Raw genomic sequence first — 20,420 nt, 5'->3', positions numbered from 1 at the left:
GGCAGAGAGAGATGAAAAGGAAAATATGGATGTTGGAACATGGGAACACTGGAGCAAAGGGAAGAGAAGATTCGGAGTAGTTTGGTTTATGGGGTCAGGTCTAGGGTCAGTATCAACTCGATACAGTACAGACAAACTAAAGTACACACTTTCTCTAGCTCAGAGACCCAAATGCCCAGTGGTCTCGCTGTACTGCTACTTTGGTGGTTAGGGACTGGTAGCTACACATTCTGACACTTGCCGAAGGAAAATAAACAGCCTTAAACTCACAGACTTCAATGCTGAGCTCATATTCTGATTACATGGGATCAGAAAAATGGCACCTAACATACAGTACTTGCATTTAGCACTTACTTTGGCTTTAAGGTGGGTGACATCAACTGAGATGGAGTCACACAACAAAAATATATAAGTATCTTCGTAAGTAATGTGCGTTTTTGTATGTAAGTAAGATACTTGGTTAAATAGATTAATAGTGTGGGGGTGTAAGAAGATTATTGCTTGTTCTTGTAGTGAATCAAAGCTGCCTGTAGATTTAAGTGATTTGTGTTTTGGTTAAGGTGCCAGGTTAGGCATTAAATAGTTAACATTAAGGTTAAAATACACCCATAGGGAATAATAATAATAATAATATTACACAGTATTGCTCTCATAAGGTTAAGTGGCTGATACGTCTGAGGTGCAATGTCAGTGATCTTTATTTATCCTGTTTCACAATGCACCCATTTCCTGTTGCAACAAAGTCTTTCTCTGAAGGCTTCTCCCGCAGAATCAGATGAAAGTTTAAGTCCAATAGTCTCTCCACGTGTGATTTTGCAGATTGTATACACTCTGCTGTAGTGATCATTTTTTTAATGTCTGCTTCCTTCTTAATGACATAATGTTGTCTTGGACTGAGGCCAGCTGAACCTTTACTGGGCCCAGTCCGTGACCTCTTGGCTTGAGCCTCTCCACAGTAACCAAGCTGTGTGACCGCAACCCTTCTGACAGCAGCCCGGACACATGGTTCTGCACCTGCTCCCTATTCTCAAAAGGCAGGCCAAGAACCATTATGCCAGCCTCTGGGTTGAAGTCTGTTGCCATTGATTTTATTAAATTTTTTTTTCCATCTGCTCAATATTTCAGCTGGCTAATTTCAGGTCCAGGTAGGCACTCATACCACTCCATTAAATGTCTTTGGACCAGAGGAACGTTTTCATAGTTCATAAAAGTAATGGACAAAGTAACCCTTTTTGTGTAAACACACTGCAGGATCTGAGACTGATAGTACTTAGAACACTGTTTTGATCCTACTCCAGGGTAGGTACTCTGTTTACATACGTTACATGTGTACATATGTAGTTCTTAGGGGAGCTCCCTCGGTAGTGCGGTAGTCCCCAGAACTAAGTCCCTAGAACAGTTTGGTCCGAAAGCACCCGCTGACCATTGACATCATAAGATGTCTCATTACTGTAATTAATGACACAGTTCACATGAAATTATTTTTCTACACTGCACAAAATCATAAATGTGTACTGCTGGTCTCACTCGATCTGCCCCCTTTCTTCTATTTTATTTTTACAGTTTATCTCTTAAACCCTGTCTCCTTTTCTCATGGTGGTAATAATAATGAAAAATATTTCTTCTCTGTTGATAATAAAGAGACCATCAGATACAAGTGAAGGAGAGAGGAGAAACAGAGAGAGGGGGTCTGACAATCACATTAGCCAGACCGCACTGTTGTTTTTTGGAGAAAATAAGAATTGTGGATATCTCTGTGTGTGTGTGTGTGTGTGTGTGTGCAGTATGTAAAAGAGAGGCAGTACTCTGATATGAGCTAGTTCTTTATTCACTTGCTAATGTGATTTCACTGTGATACACCACGCACATGCAATCACAGAACACACCACAGGAGTAGACCTTGAGTGTCAGGCACCCTTTCTTCCATCTTTCTTTACCTCATAAACCTCAAAACACATAATTCCAGAAATGAATTGTAACAAACACTGGGTGTGCCTGTGTGCATATGTGTTGAAAGTTTGTTTCTGCAGGAATGAAGCATTACAAATAAGATATTGGAGAGGAAGCGGGAAAGAAAGAAAATGGTTTGAAGTTTATTTACATAATATGGTATTTGCTTTTATATTCTGGTTCCATTTATTTTATCAAGAAGCTTCTTACAATAACATGAATGCACACACTGTTTAAAAGGGATATTTCATTTTCTTTCCAGCATCTGGACTACAGGGGAGTCAATTATAATTTGCATGCATGTGGGAAATGCAGGATATATACCGCTGGATGTGTTATCATATGAAAATGTACTGAATCACATCAGGAGTTTGAGATGCTCGAAAAGACCTTGGTATAGTTAACAAATCTGATACAGAGGAGCTTAAGGGGGCATAAAAAATTAAAAGGGCCCGAATGTTTTATCTTCATTTTGTCTCAGGTGACTTTATCCTGGTTTTAATGCTGATATTGTTTTCCTTTGCCTATGTAAAACACTTGGAATTGCCTCTATATATGAAATGTGCTACACAAATCTGCCTTGCCTTGCTTTGCTTTGACAGGAATAATAGGTTGAGAGGTGAAAGAGTGCATGTTTGAAAAGAAACCGTCTGATGTCAAACTGTCTAATAGAAAGCTTAATAAATGAAAATGTGCATGGAGACAGGAAGATGAGTGCAAGGACATGGCAGGAGAATGCATTGTTAAAGGAAGTCACTGCAATTTACAATATTTTAGAATCACTTTATCATAACTGGTAATGCATGTTATGCTAAAATGTAAATTCTAAGGTTTTTGTGCAAGGTGGAGGTCCCAGACACAATCCCTCACACTATAATCACATTAGTTAGTAAGAGATTACTTGTAACATCTTACAGGGACAGATGTTACCGGGAGATCACTGAATTTGTCTCCTACAAGTACGTCAAGTATGGAAAGTAGAGATTAAGGGACAGAAGTTAAAAAAAAAGACGAAAGAGAAGGGTGAAGGCAAAGTTAAATAAAACATGAATGCCAGGGGAAGGTGGAAAGAGAGGAATTAAAGAGGAAGGAGGGTGTAGAGAGATTTAGGTGGTTAAATACCACTGAGAGAAGAGCCAAAAGAGAGGAGGAGGAAGTGTTCAAGGGTGATGAAGGTAAATACTGAAGAAAACAGAGTTAGGTGACTTAATACTAGAAGAATAGATGGTATGAGTAAAGTGAGGGAAGGTGGAGGGGAGATGAAAGAGGAAGGGAAGGAAAGGAAGGAAGGAGGGAGGTGAAATAAAAGATAGCTTCAGGTTAAGAGAAAATGTTGCAGCAAGAAGATTTGGCTCTTTTCCATTCCTGAAAAAAGCTGGCCTTCGTATTAGGCCTCCTCTCTTCTTCCTCATTTAATTCAAGGAATCTAAAAGCTGAAGGCACACCTGGCTAGTGTGTAAGCTTCTTTTTGAGGACAAACTCAAACATGTGGAGTGTTGATTAGAGGCCGCCTTGCCTTGCTGCTTGATGTTTCTTTTATTGTTTACCTTTGCATACAACCATTCTGAACTCATTCCAGTATGACTGGTTAGCTTACCAAGTTTCACTCTTTTTGGTGGTTCACTTTGATCTATTTGATGTATTTGAAAGCACTCTTTCTACGAGTGGATTTTGTGCGGCCTCTCTTTATATTTTCAAATAATGGAGAGATGTTTCTGTTCCATCTCAGAGGCTCCGTGCCAGGCAGGCCTACCGGCAAGAGCAAAGACGCACCGAGAGATTACTGGAAGCAATATGTCTTACATAGTAGCAGCTGTAGTTTATAAGATGCAGTTTAAAACACAGTACATATGCATTTTTGGACAAAACTCATACAAGAAAGGATGTATTAAAATGCAATGTTTCTTGATATTGTTTTTTGTTTTGTTTTGTTTTGTTTTTTTCAAAAGTAAAATAATAAAATATTTTGATGCATTACTGTCTGGGACATGTTCTGTCTGGGTTAGAGAGCCACTTCTCTCATATCTAATAATAAAAAGTAACTATAAAATACTCAAATAATTAAAACAGTAAAATAATAAAAAGTAGAATATAGATTACATGCCAAAAGTTAACAGTGTAACTAAGACAAAGGCTATGACTGACTTGAATTTACAGAACAAGGTTAATGAGTTTCTGGACTAATAATAACGATGCATAATTAAATGAATGCCGCAGAGCTGCACCTGTTACAGATATTTCCGGCACTCTTCTCAGCACAACACACACTCCTTTTTGTGTATAATTGATAAATGTCCTTGCTGGTATTTTTGAGCATATGCAAACCTCTTTATTGCTGTAGGTTAACAAGCTGTAAGGCCTTTGAGTAGTCAGTGACAGAAGGGGGGCTGTTTTTTCCTGAATGTTTAATGTGCCTGGTATTTTGCATGATAATGTCAACACATTCTTGTCTGTGTTCCTACAGGCTAACAGGCTTCCAGGTTCCTGCCCCAGTCACCAGTACAGGAAACGTCTTCTCTCTGAGATTGACCAGTGACTTTGCAGTCTCTGCGCATGGCTTCAAACTCAATTATGAAGGTCAGAAAGTGTCTGTATGTGTTTATGTTTGCTTGTGTTGTGTTGTTTTGTTTGTATGTGAGAATGTATAGGCTATGGCTCAGTGCTGACACCTGTGGCCCAGAAGAATGAACAATGTAAATGTCAGAAAAAAATTACAGTAGAAAACTCACATAGGACTTTGTATTTGAGCCATGTGAGAAGGAATTCAAACAACATAAACTCAGTATTGAAGGAGTAATTGCCTAAAGAAAGCAGAATAACACCCACTGAACCTTTAGAACATAAGGTTATCTGTTACGCTGACACTGAATACATGGTTTGTTTTAAATTCATTTCCTTTTGGCAGCAATTTGGATTGTGAAAATGTTCAAGGAGAGCTGAAATGTTCTGAGCTCAATCCACATTTTAGACTCCTTTCCTCACAGCACAAGAAAGGGCTCACAAATGGGTGACAAGTTCATTCCTTTTCAACAAGGGAGGCTGTCAAACTTATCAGATTAAAAGAGAGGAAAGCGTGAGCAGAGCATGACACAAAATGAGAGCTTAATAAAGGCTCTTTATTATAGATCTGCAGGGACAGAAATAAAGACATTTTGTGGTGATTTTTATGCCACAGAACACCAATCTCCCAGATTTGTGGTTCATAGCACTGAATTACTTAAAAGCTCTTTATTTAGAACTTCAACTAGCAGCCCAACCTTCTGACTCTGATACATAAGGTTTTAGTAAACAAACATAGGATCATTAGGGCCCTTTATACATAACAAAAATCATTGTTTAATTTTATGTAAACTCAGCTTTTTATATTAGTGTTTTTCCTAAGATATTTAAATATTTAACAAAGAATAGATATAGTGTTGTTCCAGAGGGAGCACGGCCCAGTTTCAGGGGTAGCTCACACATCCCCTTTCACCCTCTTCCTTTAGGGCAAAGGAAGATAAAAGAGGAGCTATGATGGTGGAAGTGATGCTTTAAATTAGAACTCACTGTGTATCAGCACCATGTCTTGTGTGCATTAAAGATTGTAGATTAGATTAGAGAAACTTTGATGTCCTCAATGAGACAACTTGTTCTGGAGGATAAAACAGAAGAGCATAAAACTGTCCACCAGAGGCATGCACGTGACACACTGGACAAACTAACAAAACAAATAAGTTCCTTGCTTTTTCTTGAACTGATCTAAATAATAGATGAATAAATGATCTGTTTAGTGTGAACTACAGCTTATTGCAGAATGTATTGTAACAAAGGTACCACTTGTGGTGGGGTTTTCAAGAAACTAAACCCATAATAGAACATGGGGAATTGTTCATAAAAGCACATGTATTTAAAGCAGAATTAGTCAGTCATCCAGGTACATTTACATTAGGAAATGTTCTCTAAAGCTACGCAGACACTTTACGGATTCAGCCTGATTTTAGACCCGATTCAGTCACCCCCAACTACATTTACATTCAGGCCAAATTTCAATCCGATCAGTTGTCATTTGACATAGAGTGTGAGCAGGGTTAATCACCTGAACGACCAACGATCCAGCTCCAAGCTGCTTGGGTGGATTTCTGGCCTGTCAGAGATCTGGTCGGCTGTCTTGCAGATCCATGGTATAAAGTTAGTTCCGTGCACTGGCATGAGTACAAAGACAACATAACAACATGGCACATTTTGTGGGCAGAATCAGCTAAAACGAGGCCACAGACTCTACATAACATATTTATGTACTTCATATGGACCAGGCTAGTTGAGCCCTGGCAGCACTACACTGTACACTGTGTCATCAGAATGGTGTCATGACCAGCAGCAACAGGAGAAACACTGAATTACTGCTGTTCATCAGCTGAAAAAAATACACTGCGGCTCTGGGGTTCTGTTTAAATGTCCAGTGTGAACAGTCATGTCATTCCCAACTGGGTGAATATACAGTGTGAACAGTGAAGTCACAGAGTCTGGTCACGCAGGAGGGCTGATAATATGTTTAGTGTGGGTTGCCACATTGTACATGATCAATAAAAAGTGCACAGTGTCTTCCTGACTTGAACGTCATCCTGCCCTTTTTTTTTTCTCTTGTCAACTAAACACTAGCTAGTGTCAGACTGAGTCCTCCAATGGTGTAGTTTGTGGTGGGAATGAAAACCTGCAGATTATTCTGGACAACTGGTTAGCATTGATAAAGGTCACAATAGATTTTGAGACACTTGTGATAGCAGCCCTTTGTTTTAAAATTTCACACATAAGCTAAATAGTAACCAAATCAGTGCTGTGTTGAGAATTCTATCTTATAGTTTGTTAGATGAAGTATGCCTCAGCAGATGCCAGCAAATATCTAAAGAACTGCTGACAGAAGCCTCGCTTTCACAGAAGAGATTTTGGTGTGTCACAGTAGGAAAAAAGTACGGCTATACATAATATTAATGATGAACAAATTCCAATTAGTTGCTTCAGTTTCAGGATGCTGGTGTTCTGCATGCTGGCTCGCTCTCACGCTGCCATGGCTTACTGGGACGCAGACCAGAACCAGAAATATTGTTAATGTTATTAGGCTAGTAGCACCTGTGCTTTAACAAGTTAAATGTCTATTGTGACAAAGGCCTGCTGGAAAGAACTGAAGCTGGTGTAATATTTCCCTGTAAAGTGAATTTATCTTTGTAAATGTTTGTTCAGTAACTTTAAAATGACAGCTTATTTACATCCACATGTGCACACACTCACATACACAGTATTTGTCACAGCTGGTTGCTGCTGAAAATGATAGACTGCTTAACAGTCTCTCTGTGTGTCCCTCTGCATCTCTCTGTGGGTCTTTGTGCTTATTTGCATGTGGGCTATTTGGTCGGTGGGTGTTCATTCTGTTGATAAGTGTGCCTGATGTGCTACATAATGACAATACCACTAATTTCAAAGTGCCTTGGTTTAAGTCTGCACACACTGTGCCCGGGTTTATATTAGTGTCTGTGTGTTTGTGCTACTTGTATGTCCAAGCAGTTATCCCAGATTTATTCACTGGCACAAGTTTCCACTTGCTACTTGGTCCATGTTCATTATGTGTGTGTGTGTGTGTGTGTGTGTGTCTGTGAGTGACATGGAAAGAGTTTGCTCTCAGTGAGAGCTTCCAGGGGACTTATCTGAAGAGCCCCTGCTGATGATACATTCAGCTGTTCGACTTGTGTATGAGAGGGGAGTCAGTGAGACAGAGAGGCAGACCATACTTGGCATTTGCAAAAATGCAACATTATGCTGATGCTCTGTCTGCCTTTCCATATTCAGCAGCGCAGAGTGTCCACAGCATGCAGCTAGGCTGTAAATTTAGATAGCAAGCTGAAGATTTCAGAAGGAATGATCCACCCTAGTTTGGACAACTTGTGGCAAGTCATCCTTTTTCCATCTGATCCTTCTGGCTAATCTGTTTCTGGAGCCATTTCAGATTTTAGATTTTCACTAGTAAAGCTGTAGCATTGTCAACAAAGCATTTTTAGTAGAGACGAGTAAAAATACCTCGTTATTGGCAGGGCTGTTGTTTGTTGTTTACAAGCACAATTACTAAAAGTTTGAAACTGGAACTCCAGAAATGGTGCCTTTATATTACTGACATTTTGGGGACCGAAACCTGTTAGCACACTCACAGTGTGGGGACGTGCACGTGTTTGTGTATCTCTCTCTTTATCTTTGTCACTGACTAATTACACTGAAGCAAGCTGTGACTGTTTGGGCATCTGATGATGAAGCTTTCCGGACATCTTGCTGTGGAAAGATTTCAATCATGTCAAACTAGACCCTGGAGCGGACCCACAAGGTGATTTTATATTCCACCTGGCCTGGGAATGCCTCAGTACTCTTGCCTCAGGAGTCCAGGAGGAGCTAGGTTTGACTTGGTTAACTTGCTGCTGTGGAAAATGGATGAATAGATATGAAGGAATTAATATACTGTGGGATCTAAGAAAAAACAGTGGTACAGAGATCTGTATTGTATCCACATTATAAAAAATAAATAAATCCATGAAAAAAATTGAATTAATTGATCACTTTAAAGGAAGGACTTTTGCAGTTGCCGGGCAAAGGTACAGTATAGTCGTTCTGCTCCATCCTCTCTGCTTGCCGGGATATGCTTTGATGTGACTGTTGGACTCCTTGAAAATTTCTTCCTCTCTCTCTGAAGACTGCCATAAGTAATTCATACAACAGCACATACCATACAGTGTATGTGCATGTGTGTGTGCAACAGAGTGATACATTATTTAGTGATGTCAGAGGCAGTTTGATACTGTGGTGATGAGACAGAATCACTGATTATCACAGCACTAAGACACAGACATGCATGCACATAGTGTTCTTTCCCGGCATGATCGTCATCGAAGAATTACCCTTTTGTCTCCTCTTACTCCTCCTCTTCTGTCTTCTTCTCCTCCGCCTCCTTGTGCATCTTCATGCTTTTGTTTGTTATCTTAACTGAATTAGGAATACTGCTCTAAACAGTAGAGCTAGAAAATAGGTTGAATAAAACTGGAAATAAGGGGTTTCATATCATTTGTCTTAATCTGTTTTCTTCTGTGCTATGATTTGCTTTAGGGTGTCGTAAAAACTCATTTACAGGTTTGACTGGTCATATGACAACACAACCTGTATGACACAAGTTTATTATATTTAATTTTACAATTGCTTGAAGTGTTGTAGGTGAATTTTCTTTTTTGGTTTGGGCCAATATTTATACTGGAGCTTGTTTTAAGGAATTCTGCCCCATCAAATATTAGATATCTGGACACATTCAGTTTGTTTAGAGTTTATTTAGAGACAGTTAATGAAGCACTCGGCACTGTCAGCACTAAGCATCAATCTCACATTGCTGCCTTCAGCTTGTCTGTGCTGTGTACTTTGCTGGTTGCTGCTTGTTGCTAGTTTGTCCATTGATAAATCATACATTTAGACACATCCATGAATCTAGAGACATGAGTACACATAGAAGGACAGAGAGACATGTGCACATACATATGACATGCGAGTCACAAGTCAGCAGAGGCTTGACTTCCCCCTGTGCAGCCCCAGCCTCTCCCCGATGCTGCTGTTTTTGCTCCTCTCCTCTCTACCTATATCACCTCTGCTTGTTTTTGTTTTTTTTCTTCTCCTAAGCTATAGGCCTGACAGTAATACACATCTTTTACCATCGTTTACACTTACCAGAGAGTTTATATAGAGTCTCAAGAGGAGCCATAAACAAAGTGTAATAAAATCCAGACCCAGGAGATAAAAAAGAAAACACTTTCAATGGAAATGGTTTAAGTTGCAAAACACTCAAAATGTTTTTTTGTATAATAACCATTAATATTGTAAAAGTGGCTTTAATGACCTTTGGGAAGTTATTCATGTGTAGTTGCTGTATTCTGAAGAAAACAGAGATATAAATTTTGAGTGGAGAAGAATTTAATAAGTTGCATCAGTTTAAATATGATGAAAGGAGTGACCTTCTATCAATCTGTCCACTCCTTCCCTGTGTGTGTGTGTGTGTGTGTTTGGCAGTGCGGGGCGGGGACAGACAAACAGAAGCAGCTGGCCAGAGGTTAAATGCTTTGGGAACTCTCACTGGCCAGATGTCAGTGCTATTAATGGGCCCTTATCAATCATATAATAATGATGAGCATTTATCAATCAGTTTCACATAATATCATGGAGAGTGTTACATACTCACAGCAGTTTACAGCCAATCCAGGACCTTCTGGTTGTGCACTAATTTTCTGAACCTTCTCTGCTGCTATCTTGATATACAATACATTTTTTAAAAGAGATCTAGTGGAAATCTTCACCTCACTCCAAGGTCACTCTCACAATATAAATAATCAATAAAATGAGGTTTGTCAATTATTCTACAGCAGATGCGGACTGGAGAGTTACCGAACCTTTGTGGTGTCTGGACCTAAGGATTACAGTTGACTGGTTAGCTTTTTGACACCTTTGGGTTTTTTTTCTCTGGTTAAATCATACGATCAGTTCTTCAGATATTACATTCTGATGACATTAGGGAAAAGATTTAACCATAACAATACAGGATCACATGTTATCTAACAGATGCAATGTTTTTTAAGTGAGTTCTTTAAAGAACAAAAGGACTTCAAGCTCTGATGGAATGTTGTGCTCTTTTCTACTTGCACACTCTCCTGGTAATGAGAAATATTTGGCTCTCATTGGAGTCACTCCAAATAGTGTGTGTACAGTATGTGATAAAAGTAGTTTCAATGCATGGACACACTCTCTTCTCAAAGTCATCATAGAAAAAGCAGATGGTTCATTGCGTTTAAGGAGACACCTGAGAGTAAACAGATTTCAGTCAGTATGCAGTATTAGAAATAATTTAGTTGAATGGATGAAATGCTAAATATTTCTTTTTCAGTTACTTCAGCATTGGGTAGCTACAGTACAAATGTTATGAATAAATACCAATAACCAAACAAGGCTGTAAGTAAAGTGTAAGATGAACTAAGACAGTGATTTTTCACAGGAGCACAGTCCATATAAAGGCAATTCATTAGGTTGCTGTGTGCTTTGTTTAGGTTTTCTTTAGACATGGCCATAGCAAAAAAAGCTAAGAAACACTTTTCAAGGAATCAGATAAGTCAAGCATGTGGTTACATTTTTCTTTAAATGGTCTTTTTATGTAAAATTCAGTTTACACTGTTATTTGTGTCCAATAGGCCATCTATTGATTTACCTGTCTTTGATGAATATGTGTTTAGCACCTAATATGTGCTGTTTAGTGCTCATCAACAATGGAGCTTATGAGGAACAATTGTGGGTAGTACATGTCTAATTTGTCTGACTCAGGATTTGCAATAGCACGTGAGGTTGGTTAGCAAAACAAAAAGGTCCCATTGTAAATTTGGCCAGGTGCCTGCAAGTTAACAGATTCCTCTGGCTCACTAAAACATGTGGTCAATAGCCACTCTGGTCTTCTGTTGGGGAAAAAATCGCCTAAAGTTCAATGCAGATGCATCAAGGAAGTGTGAAGTTTAACTTAAAATGAGATTTAATTGCTTTCCACATTAGAATTCAGCAAACACCAACATCTTAGTAAATGTTTTTTCTCCTCCTGTGCCAACAATATTTTGGGCTTGATTTTCCAGTCACAGCTGTAAACACAAGCCAACAGTATTCACTCCTCACATTTGTGCGTTTGCAGACTATTGGCTACTGAGGCTGTCTCCTCAGAAAACACTTTATAAAATGGGAAATGTGAATAATTGTAGAGCAGATGGGTAAAGTTCCAGTGAAGACTCAGCATATTGTAGGATCTTATGGAGCTAAGTCGCAGTTATGGAACGTTTGCATCCACGTTTAAAGGCAGCCATTAAAGGAACATTCCACCATTTGTCCCTCTGGTTCTCTGATACCTTATCAGTACTTGATTGATTGGTTTTGATACTACCCTCTGACTTGAACATGATCCAAGTGTGAAAGTCAAGTGTGTCCTGTGTATTAGTGTGTGTCTGCTTACATCCGAGGGCATGCATCGATGGTGTCTACTGAACAAGCACGAGCAGTGTTTGCGGTTATGTTTGCGTTTGTGCATCCATGCATGCATGCGCGTGCGATTAAGGGTCTGGCTTTGGCTGTGCTGATCATTATCAAAGAGACCTGAGGGGACTGACAATATCGACTCCTCTATCTATCATCCCTCCATCTGTCTGTCTCTTTCCTTTCCCACTCTGTTGTTCAGCCTTTTGCTTCGTCCCTCAACTCAACAGCTAAATCCAGGTTAGTTAGTGGCATCATGGGAAAGACAAGATGACCTTGACAGTGTGGGTTAGTTGAAGGAGCCGCACCTTAATAGGGTCAAGAAGATGCTAATATATATTGTACATAACTTATTGAACAGAATGTGAAATTTGATAGGGAAGAAAAGGAGCATAGAGTATATAAGGAGTAACAAAAAGCTATTAGGAGAGGTCACTAATAAATTGAAAGAAGGGAGAGCAGAAGGAACAGAAGAGGACAGAGGAGTTCACTGTAACAATGTAATGTGAGCGATGCTTTCTAGTTTAACAGGAGAAACCGAGGGTGTCGTAAAGCTGTGAGAGCGAGCGATGTGTGTATGAGTGTGTTGATAATCTACAGTCCTCACTGTTCCAACCACGGCAAGGTCAGCTTCAACTAAAGGCCATCAATCAAAACAATCACACCCACACATAAACACACACAGTGACAGCAGATATTGAGAACATGAAGCAAAGAATTGATGGAAAATATGGGTGTTTGTGAACTCATCTCTCTGTCTGCCTGTCTTTCCAATTTGAGTTTGCTTTATTGCCATGAATAACAAACTCATCAAAGCAAAATGAAATACCAGGAATTATACAGGAAATCATATATCTATAAATCTGTGATTCTGGATTTCTGACAGTTTTGTTATCTGTAGCCATAGTGTCATGCAACATTACAGTAGTAACCCACTGGAGTCTAAAGCAGGACAAAAATTATCCAACAAACCATACGCCTGACTGTGACACAGTCATGTTTCATCATATGAGGTGTGCCATTGCACTCTTTGAAATACTTTATTGATTTTTTTTTCTCATTTCTTCTGCTTGGTCCCAGTCTCATGAATATAACATGGCACTTTAAAAACCACCTCACATTTTGCTCCAAGTATAGAAAACATCAAATACCTTCACTCTGTTAATTATTATCATTATGTCTTCTATTGTTAATGACAGATTACATTCTCAAAGGCTGCCAGATCTTTTATTGTCAGGACAAGCAGCCTAGATGAGTGACAAGTCATTAAAGCAACTATTTTATTATTGTTGTAGCCATATTAGAGGTTTATCACCAGACAATGACTGTGCTTGTTGGTGTTACATACAAAGAAGTGGGACTCCACAAGGTTAGCTGCAATTGTCAAACACAAGGAAATCTCACAGTGTCAGGCCCGGTCAGCTGCCAACCTAGTGTATCAGTTTGATTTCTGGATAATGTAATTACTAGGGATGTCCCGATCCACTTCTTTTAATATTACATATCTGGCGATACCAACAAATAACAGGTGGGTAGCTCTAAAAAAAATAGACTCTCAAAAAATAGCCATGAGATCATGCTACAAAGTGCGAGTGATATGCCAGCCCACACACACAGGCAGTATAAACAGCTTGACTGATTAATACAGCAGTTTATCGGTTACGTGACAAGCACGACTCAAAAATGCAACTGAGTCCACTCAAATACAGGACTGTAGTTCTAAATAATATTCAAATTGGATCGGCTTTATTCTGGCCAAAACTAATCCTATGAAATATGCCCGGATCGGCACTGATACTAGTACTTAATATCTGACTGGGACATGTCTAGTAATTACAGTAACGTCTTAGTATCTGACTAGGCAGGACACTGTTGGTGTGTCATGCCATAAAAGTCCACCAAATGACAGATTAATGTGATACCTAGATAAAGTGCACTAAATCAATGTTAGATTTATATTAAGAACATGCCAAATCATTAAATATCTAGAAAGAAAAGGCAACTAATACACAAGATTATTTAAAAATGAATCATCATTTTGGTACCTAGATAATGTAATAAGACTAAAATGTAAAGCTTTTCACTATAAAAATTGGCAAATCAGAAGTTTAACACTAAAAAGAAGTCCAGCAAATTATTCAGTTTATTGACCTCATATAGTTTCTGACTGATATTAAACTGAATATTAAATACCTTTATGATGGAACTATGCCAGGTAGATACCAAATCCTTCTATGAGGATAGAAATTACATCAAATTATACATATATTGATCTGATATTCAGGTCTGTCAGGCAACCACTGGCCACCATAGTTAAATATATGCTGCCCTGGCACATAGCTACATGTACCATCAGTGTGACTAGATGTGTGCTTATGTGCTGCAGCAGTGTGGGGCTGTGTGTGTATGTGAGTGTGTCTTGATAAAAGTACGACCTCCTGGCCAATGTCAGTTCATTATTCAGCTTTATAACAGCCAGCCAATCAAATGGCCTCTCTTCCGGGTCACCACCTCGGCTCATCCAATCAGCTCTTCCTGCCAAACCGGAAGGAAGGTCACCCAATTAACAAAACCAGAAACTGAGCAGGGTCATGCTAACATGGTGATTAGACCAGGGGTGGGCAATCCCAGTGTTCGAGTGGCACTGACCTGCTTGTTTTCCAACTATGCTGCTTACCTGGACCAGGTGTGTTCAGTCAATCAGAAGCTGGGCAAGCAGGGCGGTGGAACTCGAGGTACAGGATTGCCCACCCCTGAATTAGATAAACGACCAATCAAAGACCATTTTCACCAAATGTATCACTGTCCTATAAAATGTGATGTTACATTGACAAAATGGTCTCTAACCTCTTTGAGCTACTTTTCATCGGATTTCAGTATTTAAAACCGTTCCATAGAGTGTTTCTCTCGGTATTTCTCTAATTAATTGTTACAATGACTAACAGCACTATGTTTTCCAGCCCCTGTGCTCGGCTTTCTGCCAGCATATTTTGATATTTCACCTTTAATGTCTTAACTGCTGTCATCTAGGAAAGAAAGTTCAGTATAATGTTTTGTGTTCTCCATAAAAAATGGCTGCACATTTGATGAAAGTTTCTTCACACATATGTAAATATACGGTATAATAACTGGACACAGTCGCCATGTGATGCTGATGCGAAAGTATTTCCACTCATTTAACAGCACTTGAAGGGTTATGCACAGAATCCAATGCCCTCTTTGACTTGACATCCTTGACATTTTGTCAAGAGTCAGATGATGTAGCACATTTTAATGAATGCTGGATTTATTGCTTCCATAGGTTTTAATGCTATTAGGATAATGGAACTTTGTGTACCAATCTTTTTGTTTTGATTTCAGCCAAATAAGTAAAACACAATATACAACTATGACAATTCAAAAGCCTTTCTTTAAATCTTCAGGGGAAATATTATCTTAACACCATTTTGATCACATGCACTTAGTTATTCGTGGAACAAAAACAAGGAAATCTCATTAAAATAACTCCTTTACTTTGCAGCAGAAAGGCAACATCTTGTGATGTCTGTGTCTGTCACAACAAATAGTTGTAAATATTGAAGTTTTGTCTTGTGATGAAAAGAATAACTTCTTTACAAATTGATTCCCCAGTGACCGCACACCCACAAATACACAAACACAATGCCATCATGTGCTGCGAGTAAAATGTGTTAGCTTTGTTCAGAGGGAGCACTTGTTGGTTTATGATTGATGTTAGACTGTACCACACTAATGGTACAAAGACTGGTGACAGAGGAGGAGATGAGAACGAGGATAGAGATGAAAGAAGAAGAGATTAAAAGGGACGCAATGGAAAAGAGTTGAAAGAATTGAAATCGGACATAGGCCATCTGCTTATGTCTTGGAAGTGTAATTCAGCATAAAGGCTGTCACCATACTGTATATTTTGATATCACTTAAGCAAGAATAATTTTGAAAGCCAAGTTTAAGCCTTAAATTCAGCAGCTTTGAGATCAGGACTTTATAAACATTCATCTAAAACAGCAGCTTGTCTCAAAGACAAGGGATGTGGTTCTTGGATCCTTTTCCTAGTTGAACCTTAGTGCAAACGTAAAACCTATTGATTTAGGTGTTGATTTTCCTCAGCTGTCATAATTGGATGTTGCATTAATGAGAAAACAAGCCAGCTGTGTATCTTCTGGTGCCCGTTGGTGGCTTTTTTTCATTCTATAAACTTTATTTTGTTGCAAAATGAGGTAATGCAGTATTTCTGTTCCTTGCTTTACAGTATATTCTGTTTGCTTTTCAGAGGCTATATAATCCCAGCCTTTATATGTAGGATTAATACTCAGCTGTGTCTGGGTTGGTTTGTCAGTTTCATAATTAAAGTGAGCTTTAAATTTGAAAAAGAATGTGTGTGTGTGTGTGTGTGTGTGTGTGGGTGTTTGTGTGCACACGCAGTATCTGTCAATCAGTTTTCCAAGAGATCTAGTGATGTTACATTTAATAAGTCATGCTACAGTAACCACAGCTATTAGATATCACATACAGTACAAGCTGGCACATACGCCCACTGAGCTAGTTAGCTAGCTCACCTTGACAGCGCAACCAAGCAACACACTGATCTTATCAGTACAGAGTGATGACTCACACACACACAAACTCAAAGACAAACTCAGTTTGTGCACTTTTATTAAATATGTACAACATGTGCCATTGTATGGCTGAAGTTGTCAGGCACTGGAGACACATGAGCATCTCTACAGATAATAATCTGTACATGAGCTACTTGATAGCATTAACCTTGCATAGTCCTCCATTTCTGTCTGCTCACCTGGTGTCAATTTGTTTAAAGAGAAGTGAAAGGTCTGTCTGAAGGTATTTGAGATACAGGCAAGTGGCCACACAGAAAGCCTCACTAGTGACCCCTAGGGACAGAGTGTTCTTCGCTAAATGCCAGGTCCAGCATTCCACAGCGTTAACAGCAGTTGTGGTGGAGATGCATCAGTGTTTGGGTGTGTTTAAAATGATCAGTTTAGCACTCCATTTCGCTAAGATTCCTTTGGCACTAGACCTCTTCTCTTCTTCTCTTCTCATCTTTTCTCTCCACTTCTCTAATAATAGCCAAACTGAAGTTGAGGTCAAAGTTTTGTTCGTCATCTATCTGACTGAATATGGTATTGACAGTGGCTGGTAGTTAGAACCCTTAGACAAACGAGAGAAGATAGATTGAAAGACAAAAGCGGAGATTTAAAAAGAGAATATGTGTGTGTGGTAGAGGAGTGAGTGCTGTGGTATTGATCTGCACAAAAGGGCCTTCTGAGAGGACACACTCATTTACTCAGTTCTGTTCAATGACAGCTATGGCCTCTGATTCTTTTTGAAAACCTTTCTCCCTGTCTCTTGCTTTCCTTAATAGATATTGATTTAATTTTAGGGACATACAGTAACTTTCTATCTGTTTCTCCGGTCTTTCTAACCTCCTCTGCTTCCAAACTCTCTCTCTCTATCTCTCTTACAACCTTTTGAGGCCAGCCTGTCTCTCCAGATGACAGTAGTGTGAGTGTAGCTGCAAAATATGTGTGTTAGTGCAGGTGTGTATGTATGTGTGTATGTGCTTCAGTGTGTGCAGCTTTAGCAGAGTGACAGTGATGTCAGACACATAATGATTTCTTATTGGCTGTTGGCCCCTGAGACCTAACGACCCGTTATTGATCTAACCAATTAGCATTCACACCTTTAATTAATACTGAAACCTGATGCACGCACGCACACACACACACACACACACACACATGCACAGAGTTTTAATTAATAGTGAGCAGAGGGGTGGCTGTAAGAAGCGATAAGAGAAGGAGAAAGAGAAGGAGGCTGGAAGGGAGAGATGGATGTATAAGGCGGACGAGACAGGTCAGTTAGAGAGAGGGGAAGGGAGATCAGAACCCTGACTTAAATCAGAACGGCCCCTTGATATAAGGAGTAATGGCAGGGCAGCGCTTAATGGTGTACTGACTTTTAAAAGCATACACAGGCTTACCTTTGCACACTGGGCAGATCAGTATTGCGTCCACCTATGTAGTGTAGCAGGATATACAAAAAAGGCCTAAGCAAACAAACTACCCCAGTCCTGATGTCCACAGCCTGTAAATACAGAGCAACTAGGAAGAAGAGGGGTATGTTGTATGTTTTTGTTTTGTTGTATTTTTTCTCTTTGTGTTTATGTGTGTGGTGATGACATTTGGCAGGATCTCTTTAGGGGGAATATGGTTTATTGAACCAGGATAAACACTGAACATCACATTGAGAAGCTACACCCAGACAGACACACACAGGTAAAAACATAATAACACACATAGATATTTATCATTCTGTACATGCATGCAGTGATATGCATACACACACGCAGGCACTAGAATGTGCACATGCGCAGGGAAAGGGCTTATAATTAGTTCTATTGATAGCATAATCTTGCATTCATAATGGTCCATAAAATTGTGTATAGCAGACACTGAGCTGACCAGTATTATAAAACGCAGCCGGAGTATAAGGAATCAAGTTCAGCCTAAACATTGGAATCTAAGAGAAATAAGATTTAACATATATTATACAAATATATTTACATTCATACTGTGCCTTTAATACCAATATTTTCTGGGAATTTCAAAGCCAGTTTGACAGTCACCTGTCCCAATGATGTGGGGTCATGCTGAGCAGCAATGTTCATTTTCAGTTGCCAAATAAGCCAATTTTATGTCAGCTACCATCCATATACACCTGCTTACTGTACAGTACATCAAGATACCACTAAGGCAGTCTTTTAAGACTGCTTTTACCTTTAGGGAGAGTGTTTTGTGTGTGTGTGTGTGTGTGTGTGTGTGTGTGTGTGGTTGGTTGTCTGTGTGGTGGAGTGTAATAAACCCAGAGAGACATTAGTGAGCTGCTGCTCTGAGTCCATAATGTTTGATCTCCACTAGAAGCTAAGATCATTAGCAGCACATTTGTGTAGGTATTAACTGATCCTCACAGCGGCGAGATGATCTAATGCTGTGAAAAGCCTGGATCTGGGAGTTTTCTTTCTTTCTCACTTTAACTCTCACTCAGCATCTCTTTGTCTTTCTCCGACACATGACTTCTGCTGCCGCCTAATTCTTTTCCCTCCATTAATATTTTCATAATTAATCATAATTACTTATAATTACACCATCACCTAGCAGCTACCAATCAAAATCAGTTTCAAAGGACGCTCACAAATGTGTGCGTGTACGCTGTATGTGGTTTATTAGTGAATGTCTTTCCTGTCATACAAGACAAACCTGGTTTCACCCCAGACTAAATGTTATTATTGAACATCTATTTTGAATGTTAATGCCTTTTTTCATTAATATTCTTATAATATCAGTGAATGACATCTAAAATATGGATAAGGTGTGGTTAGCAAAAGGTTGAGCAACTGAAATGATTGGTTATGGATATACATAACATTATATCTAGAGAAAGCCAATAGGAAATGATAAAAGACAACAAGCTCACACACCACACTCACTGAGCTGGGAACACGAGTCTCTAGACAGTTTACTGTTGACAATAAATCTCATCTATATAGCAAATGTACAGTATAAAGTAAAACAGCATAAAAAACGTTCTAGGTCTTTGGGGTTAATCCTTATTTGCTATACAGTAGTTGATGTCCAAATCATAATCATATATGACTCGGCCCATTAGGAATCAATAAGGCAAGCAATGAATTAAAGCAGGCAGATTATGCCAATGTCATCACCTTGTCAGCTTTACCAAAATGGGAAGTTGTGGCAGAGCATTTTGGAACTTTGAGCGTTAAGTGGTCATGTAATCATAAATCAAGTGAATGATTGGTGCAGAAATGGAAGTCGGTGTAATGCCAGCCACCCTAAATGCTTTTCCCGCTGTAATCAGCAGAGGTGGAATATGGCCAGATGTTTACAGAAATACTGCTGTTGTATAAAATATGATTCTCTGGTCATTAAATAATGTGTATGCACCACATCACCTATTCCTTCTCAGCAGGATTTTTTTTTTCTCAGCATTTGCTTGGCATTATCTTTAATAATGTTATTTTCAGTGACATTTTACATTTTATGCTGTTAATGCCTTTGTAGAAGATTTTGTCACAGTTTCCAAATAGAAGTGAATGGTTATCTCATCTTAGCATGAATATTTTAAATTTAAAAAACACAGCCCTGTAGAATATTTCAATATTACCCTATGCATTATTGCTGAGCTGTATTAAAAATAAAATTTGAGGAAATCGCCTAATTCCAGGCACAGTATTACAAATACACCAATATATTACAGTTGGGCACAAACAAATCCGTATTTTTCAGCCAAAATAATTTTGTTTCTACAACTGCATATTAACCTCTAAGTTTCTATGAGTTTCTCGATATAAATTTTGAAAGTAT

The 20,420-nt window shown here is 39.0% G+C and overlaps 1 protein-coding gene across 1 annotated transcript in view; it reads left to right on the top strand.

Annotated features, from left to right (window-relative positions):
- The window catches only part of LOC109958800 (CUB and sushi domain-containing protein 3-like), a 314,581-nt gene that overhangs the window by 93,932 nt on the left and 200,229 nt on the right, over positions 1-20,420 (top strand). The window contains exon 3 of the mRNA XM_020597718.1: positions 4,415-4,527. Coding sequence (XP_020453374.1) covers positions 4,415-4,527 — 113 coding nt within the window. The remainder of the gene's footprint in view (positions 1-4,414; positions 4,528-20,420) is intronic.

This window comes from Monopterus albus, unplaced genomic scaffold (assembly GCF_001952655.1).
Source record: "Monopterus albus unplaced genomic scaffold, M_albus_1.0 scaffold34.1, whole genome shotgun sequence".
In the NCBI taxonomy this organism is placed as follows: domain Eukaryota; kingdom Metazoa; phylum Chordata; class Actinopteri; order Synbranchiformes; family Synbranchidae; genus Monopterus; species Monopterus albus.
The sequence above is the reverse complement of the archived record's forward strand: the minus strand, read 5'-3'. Positions and strand labels throughout refer to the sequence as shown.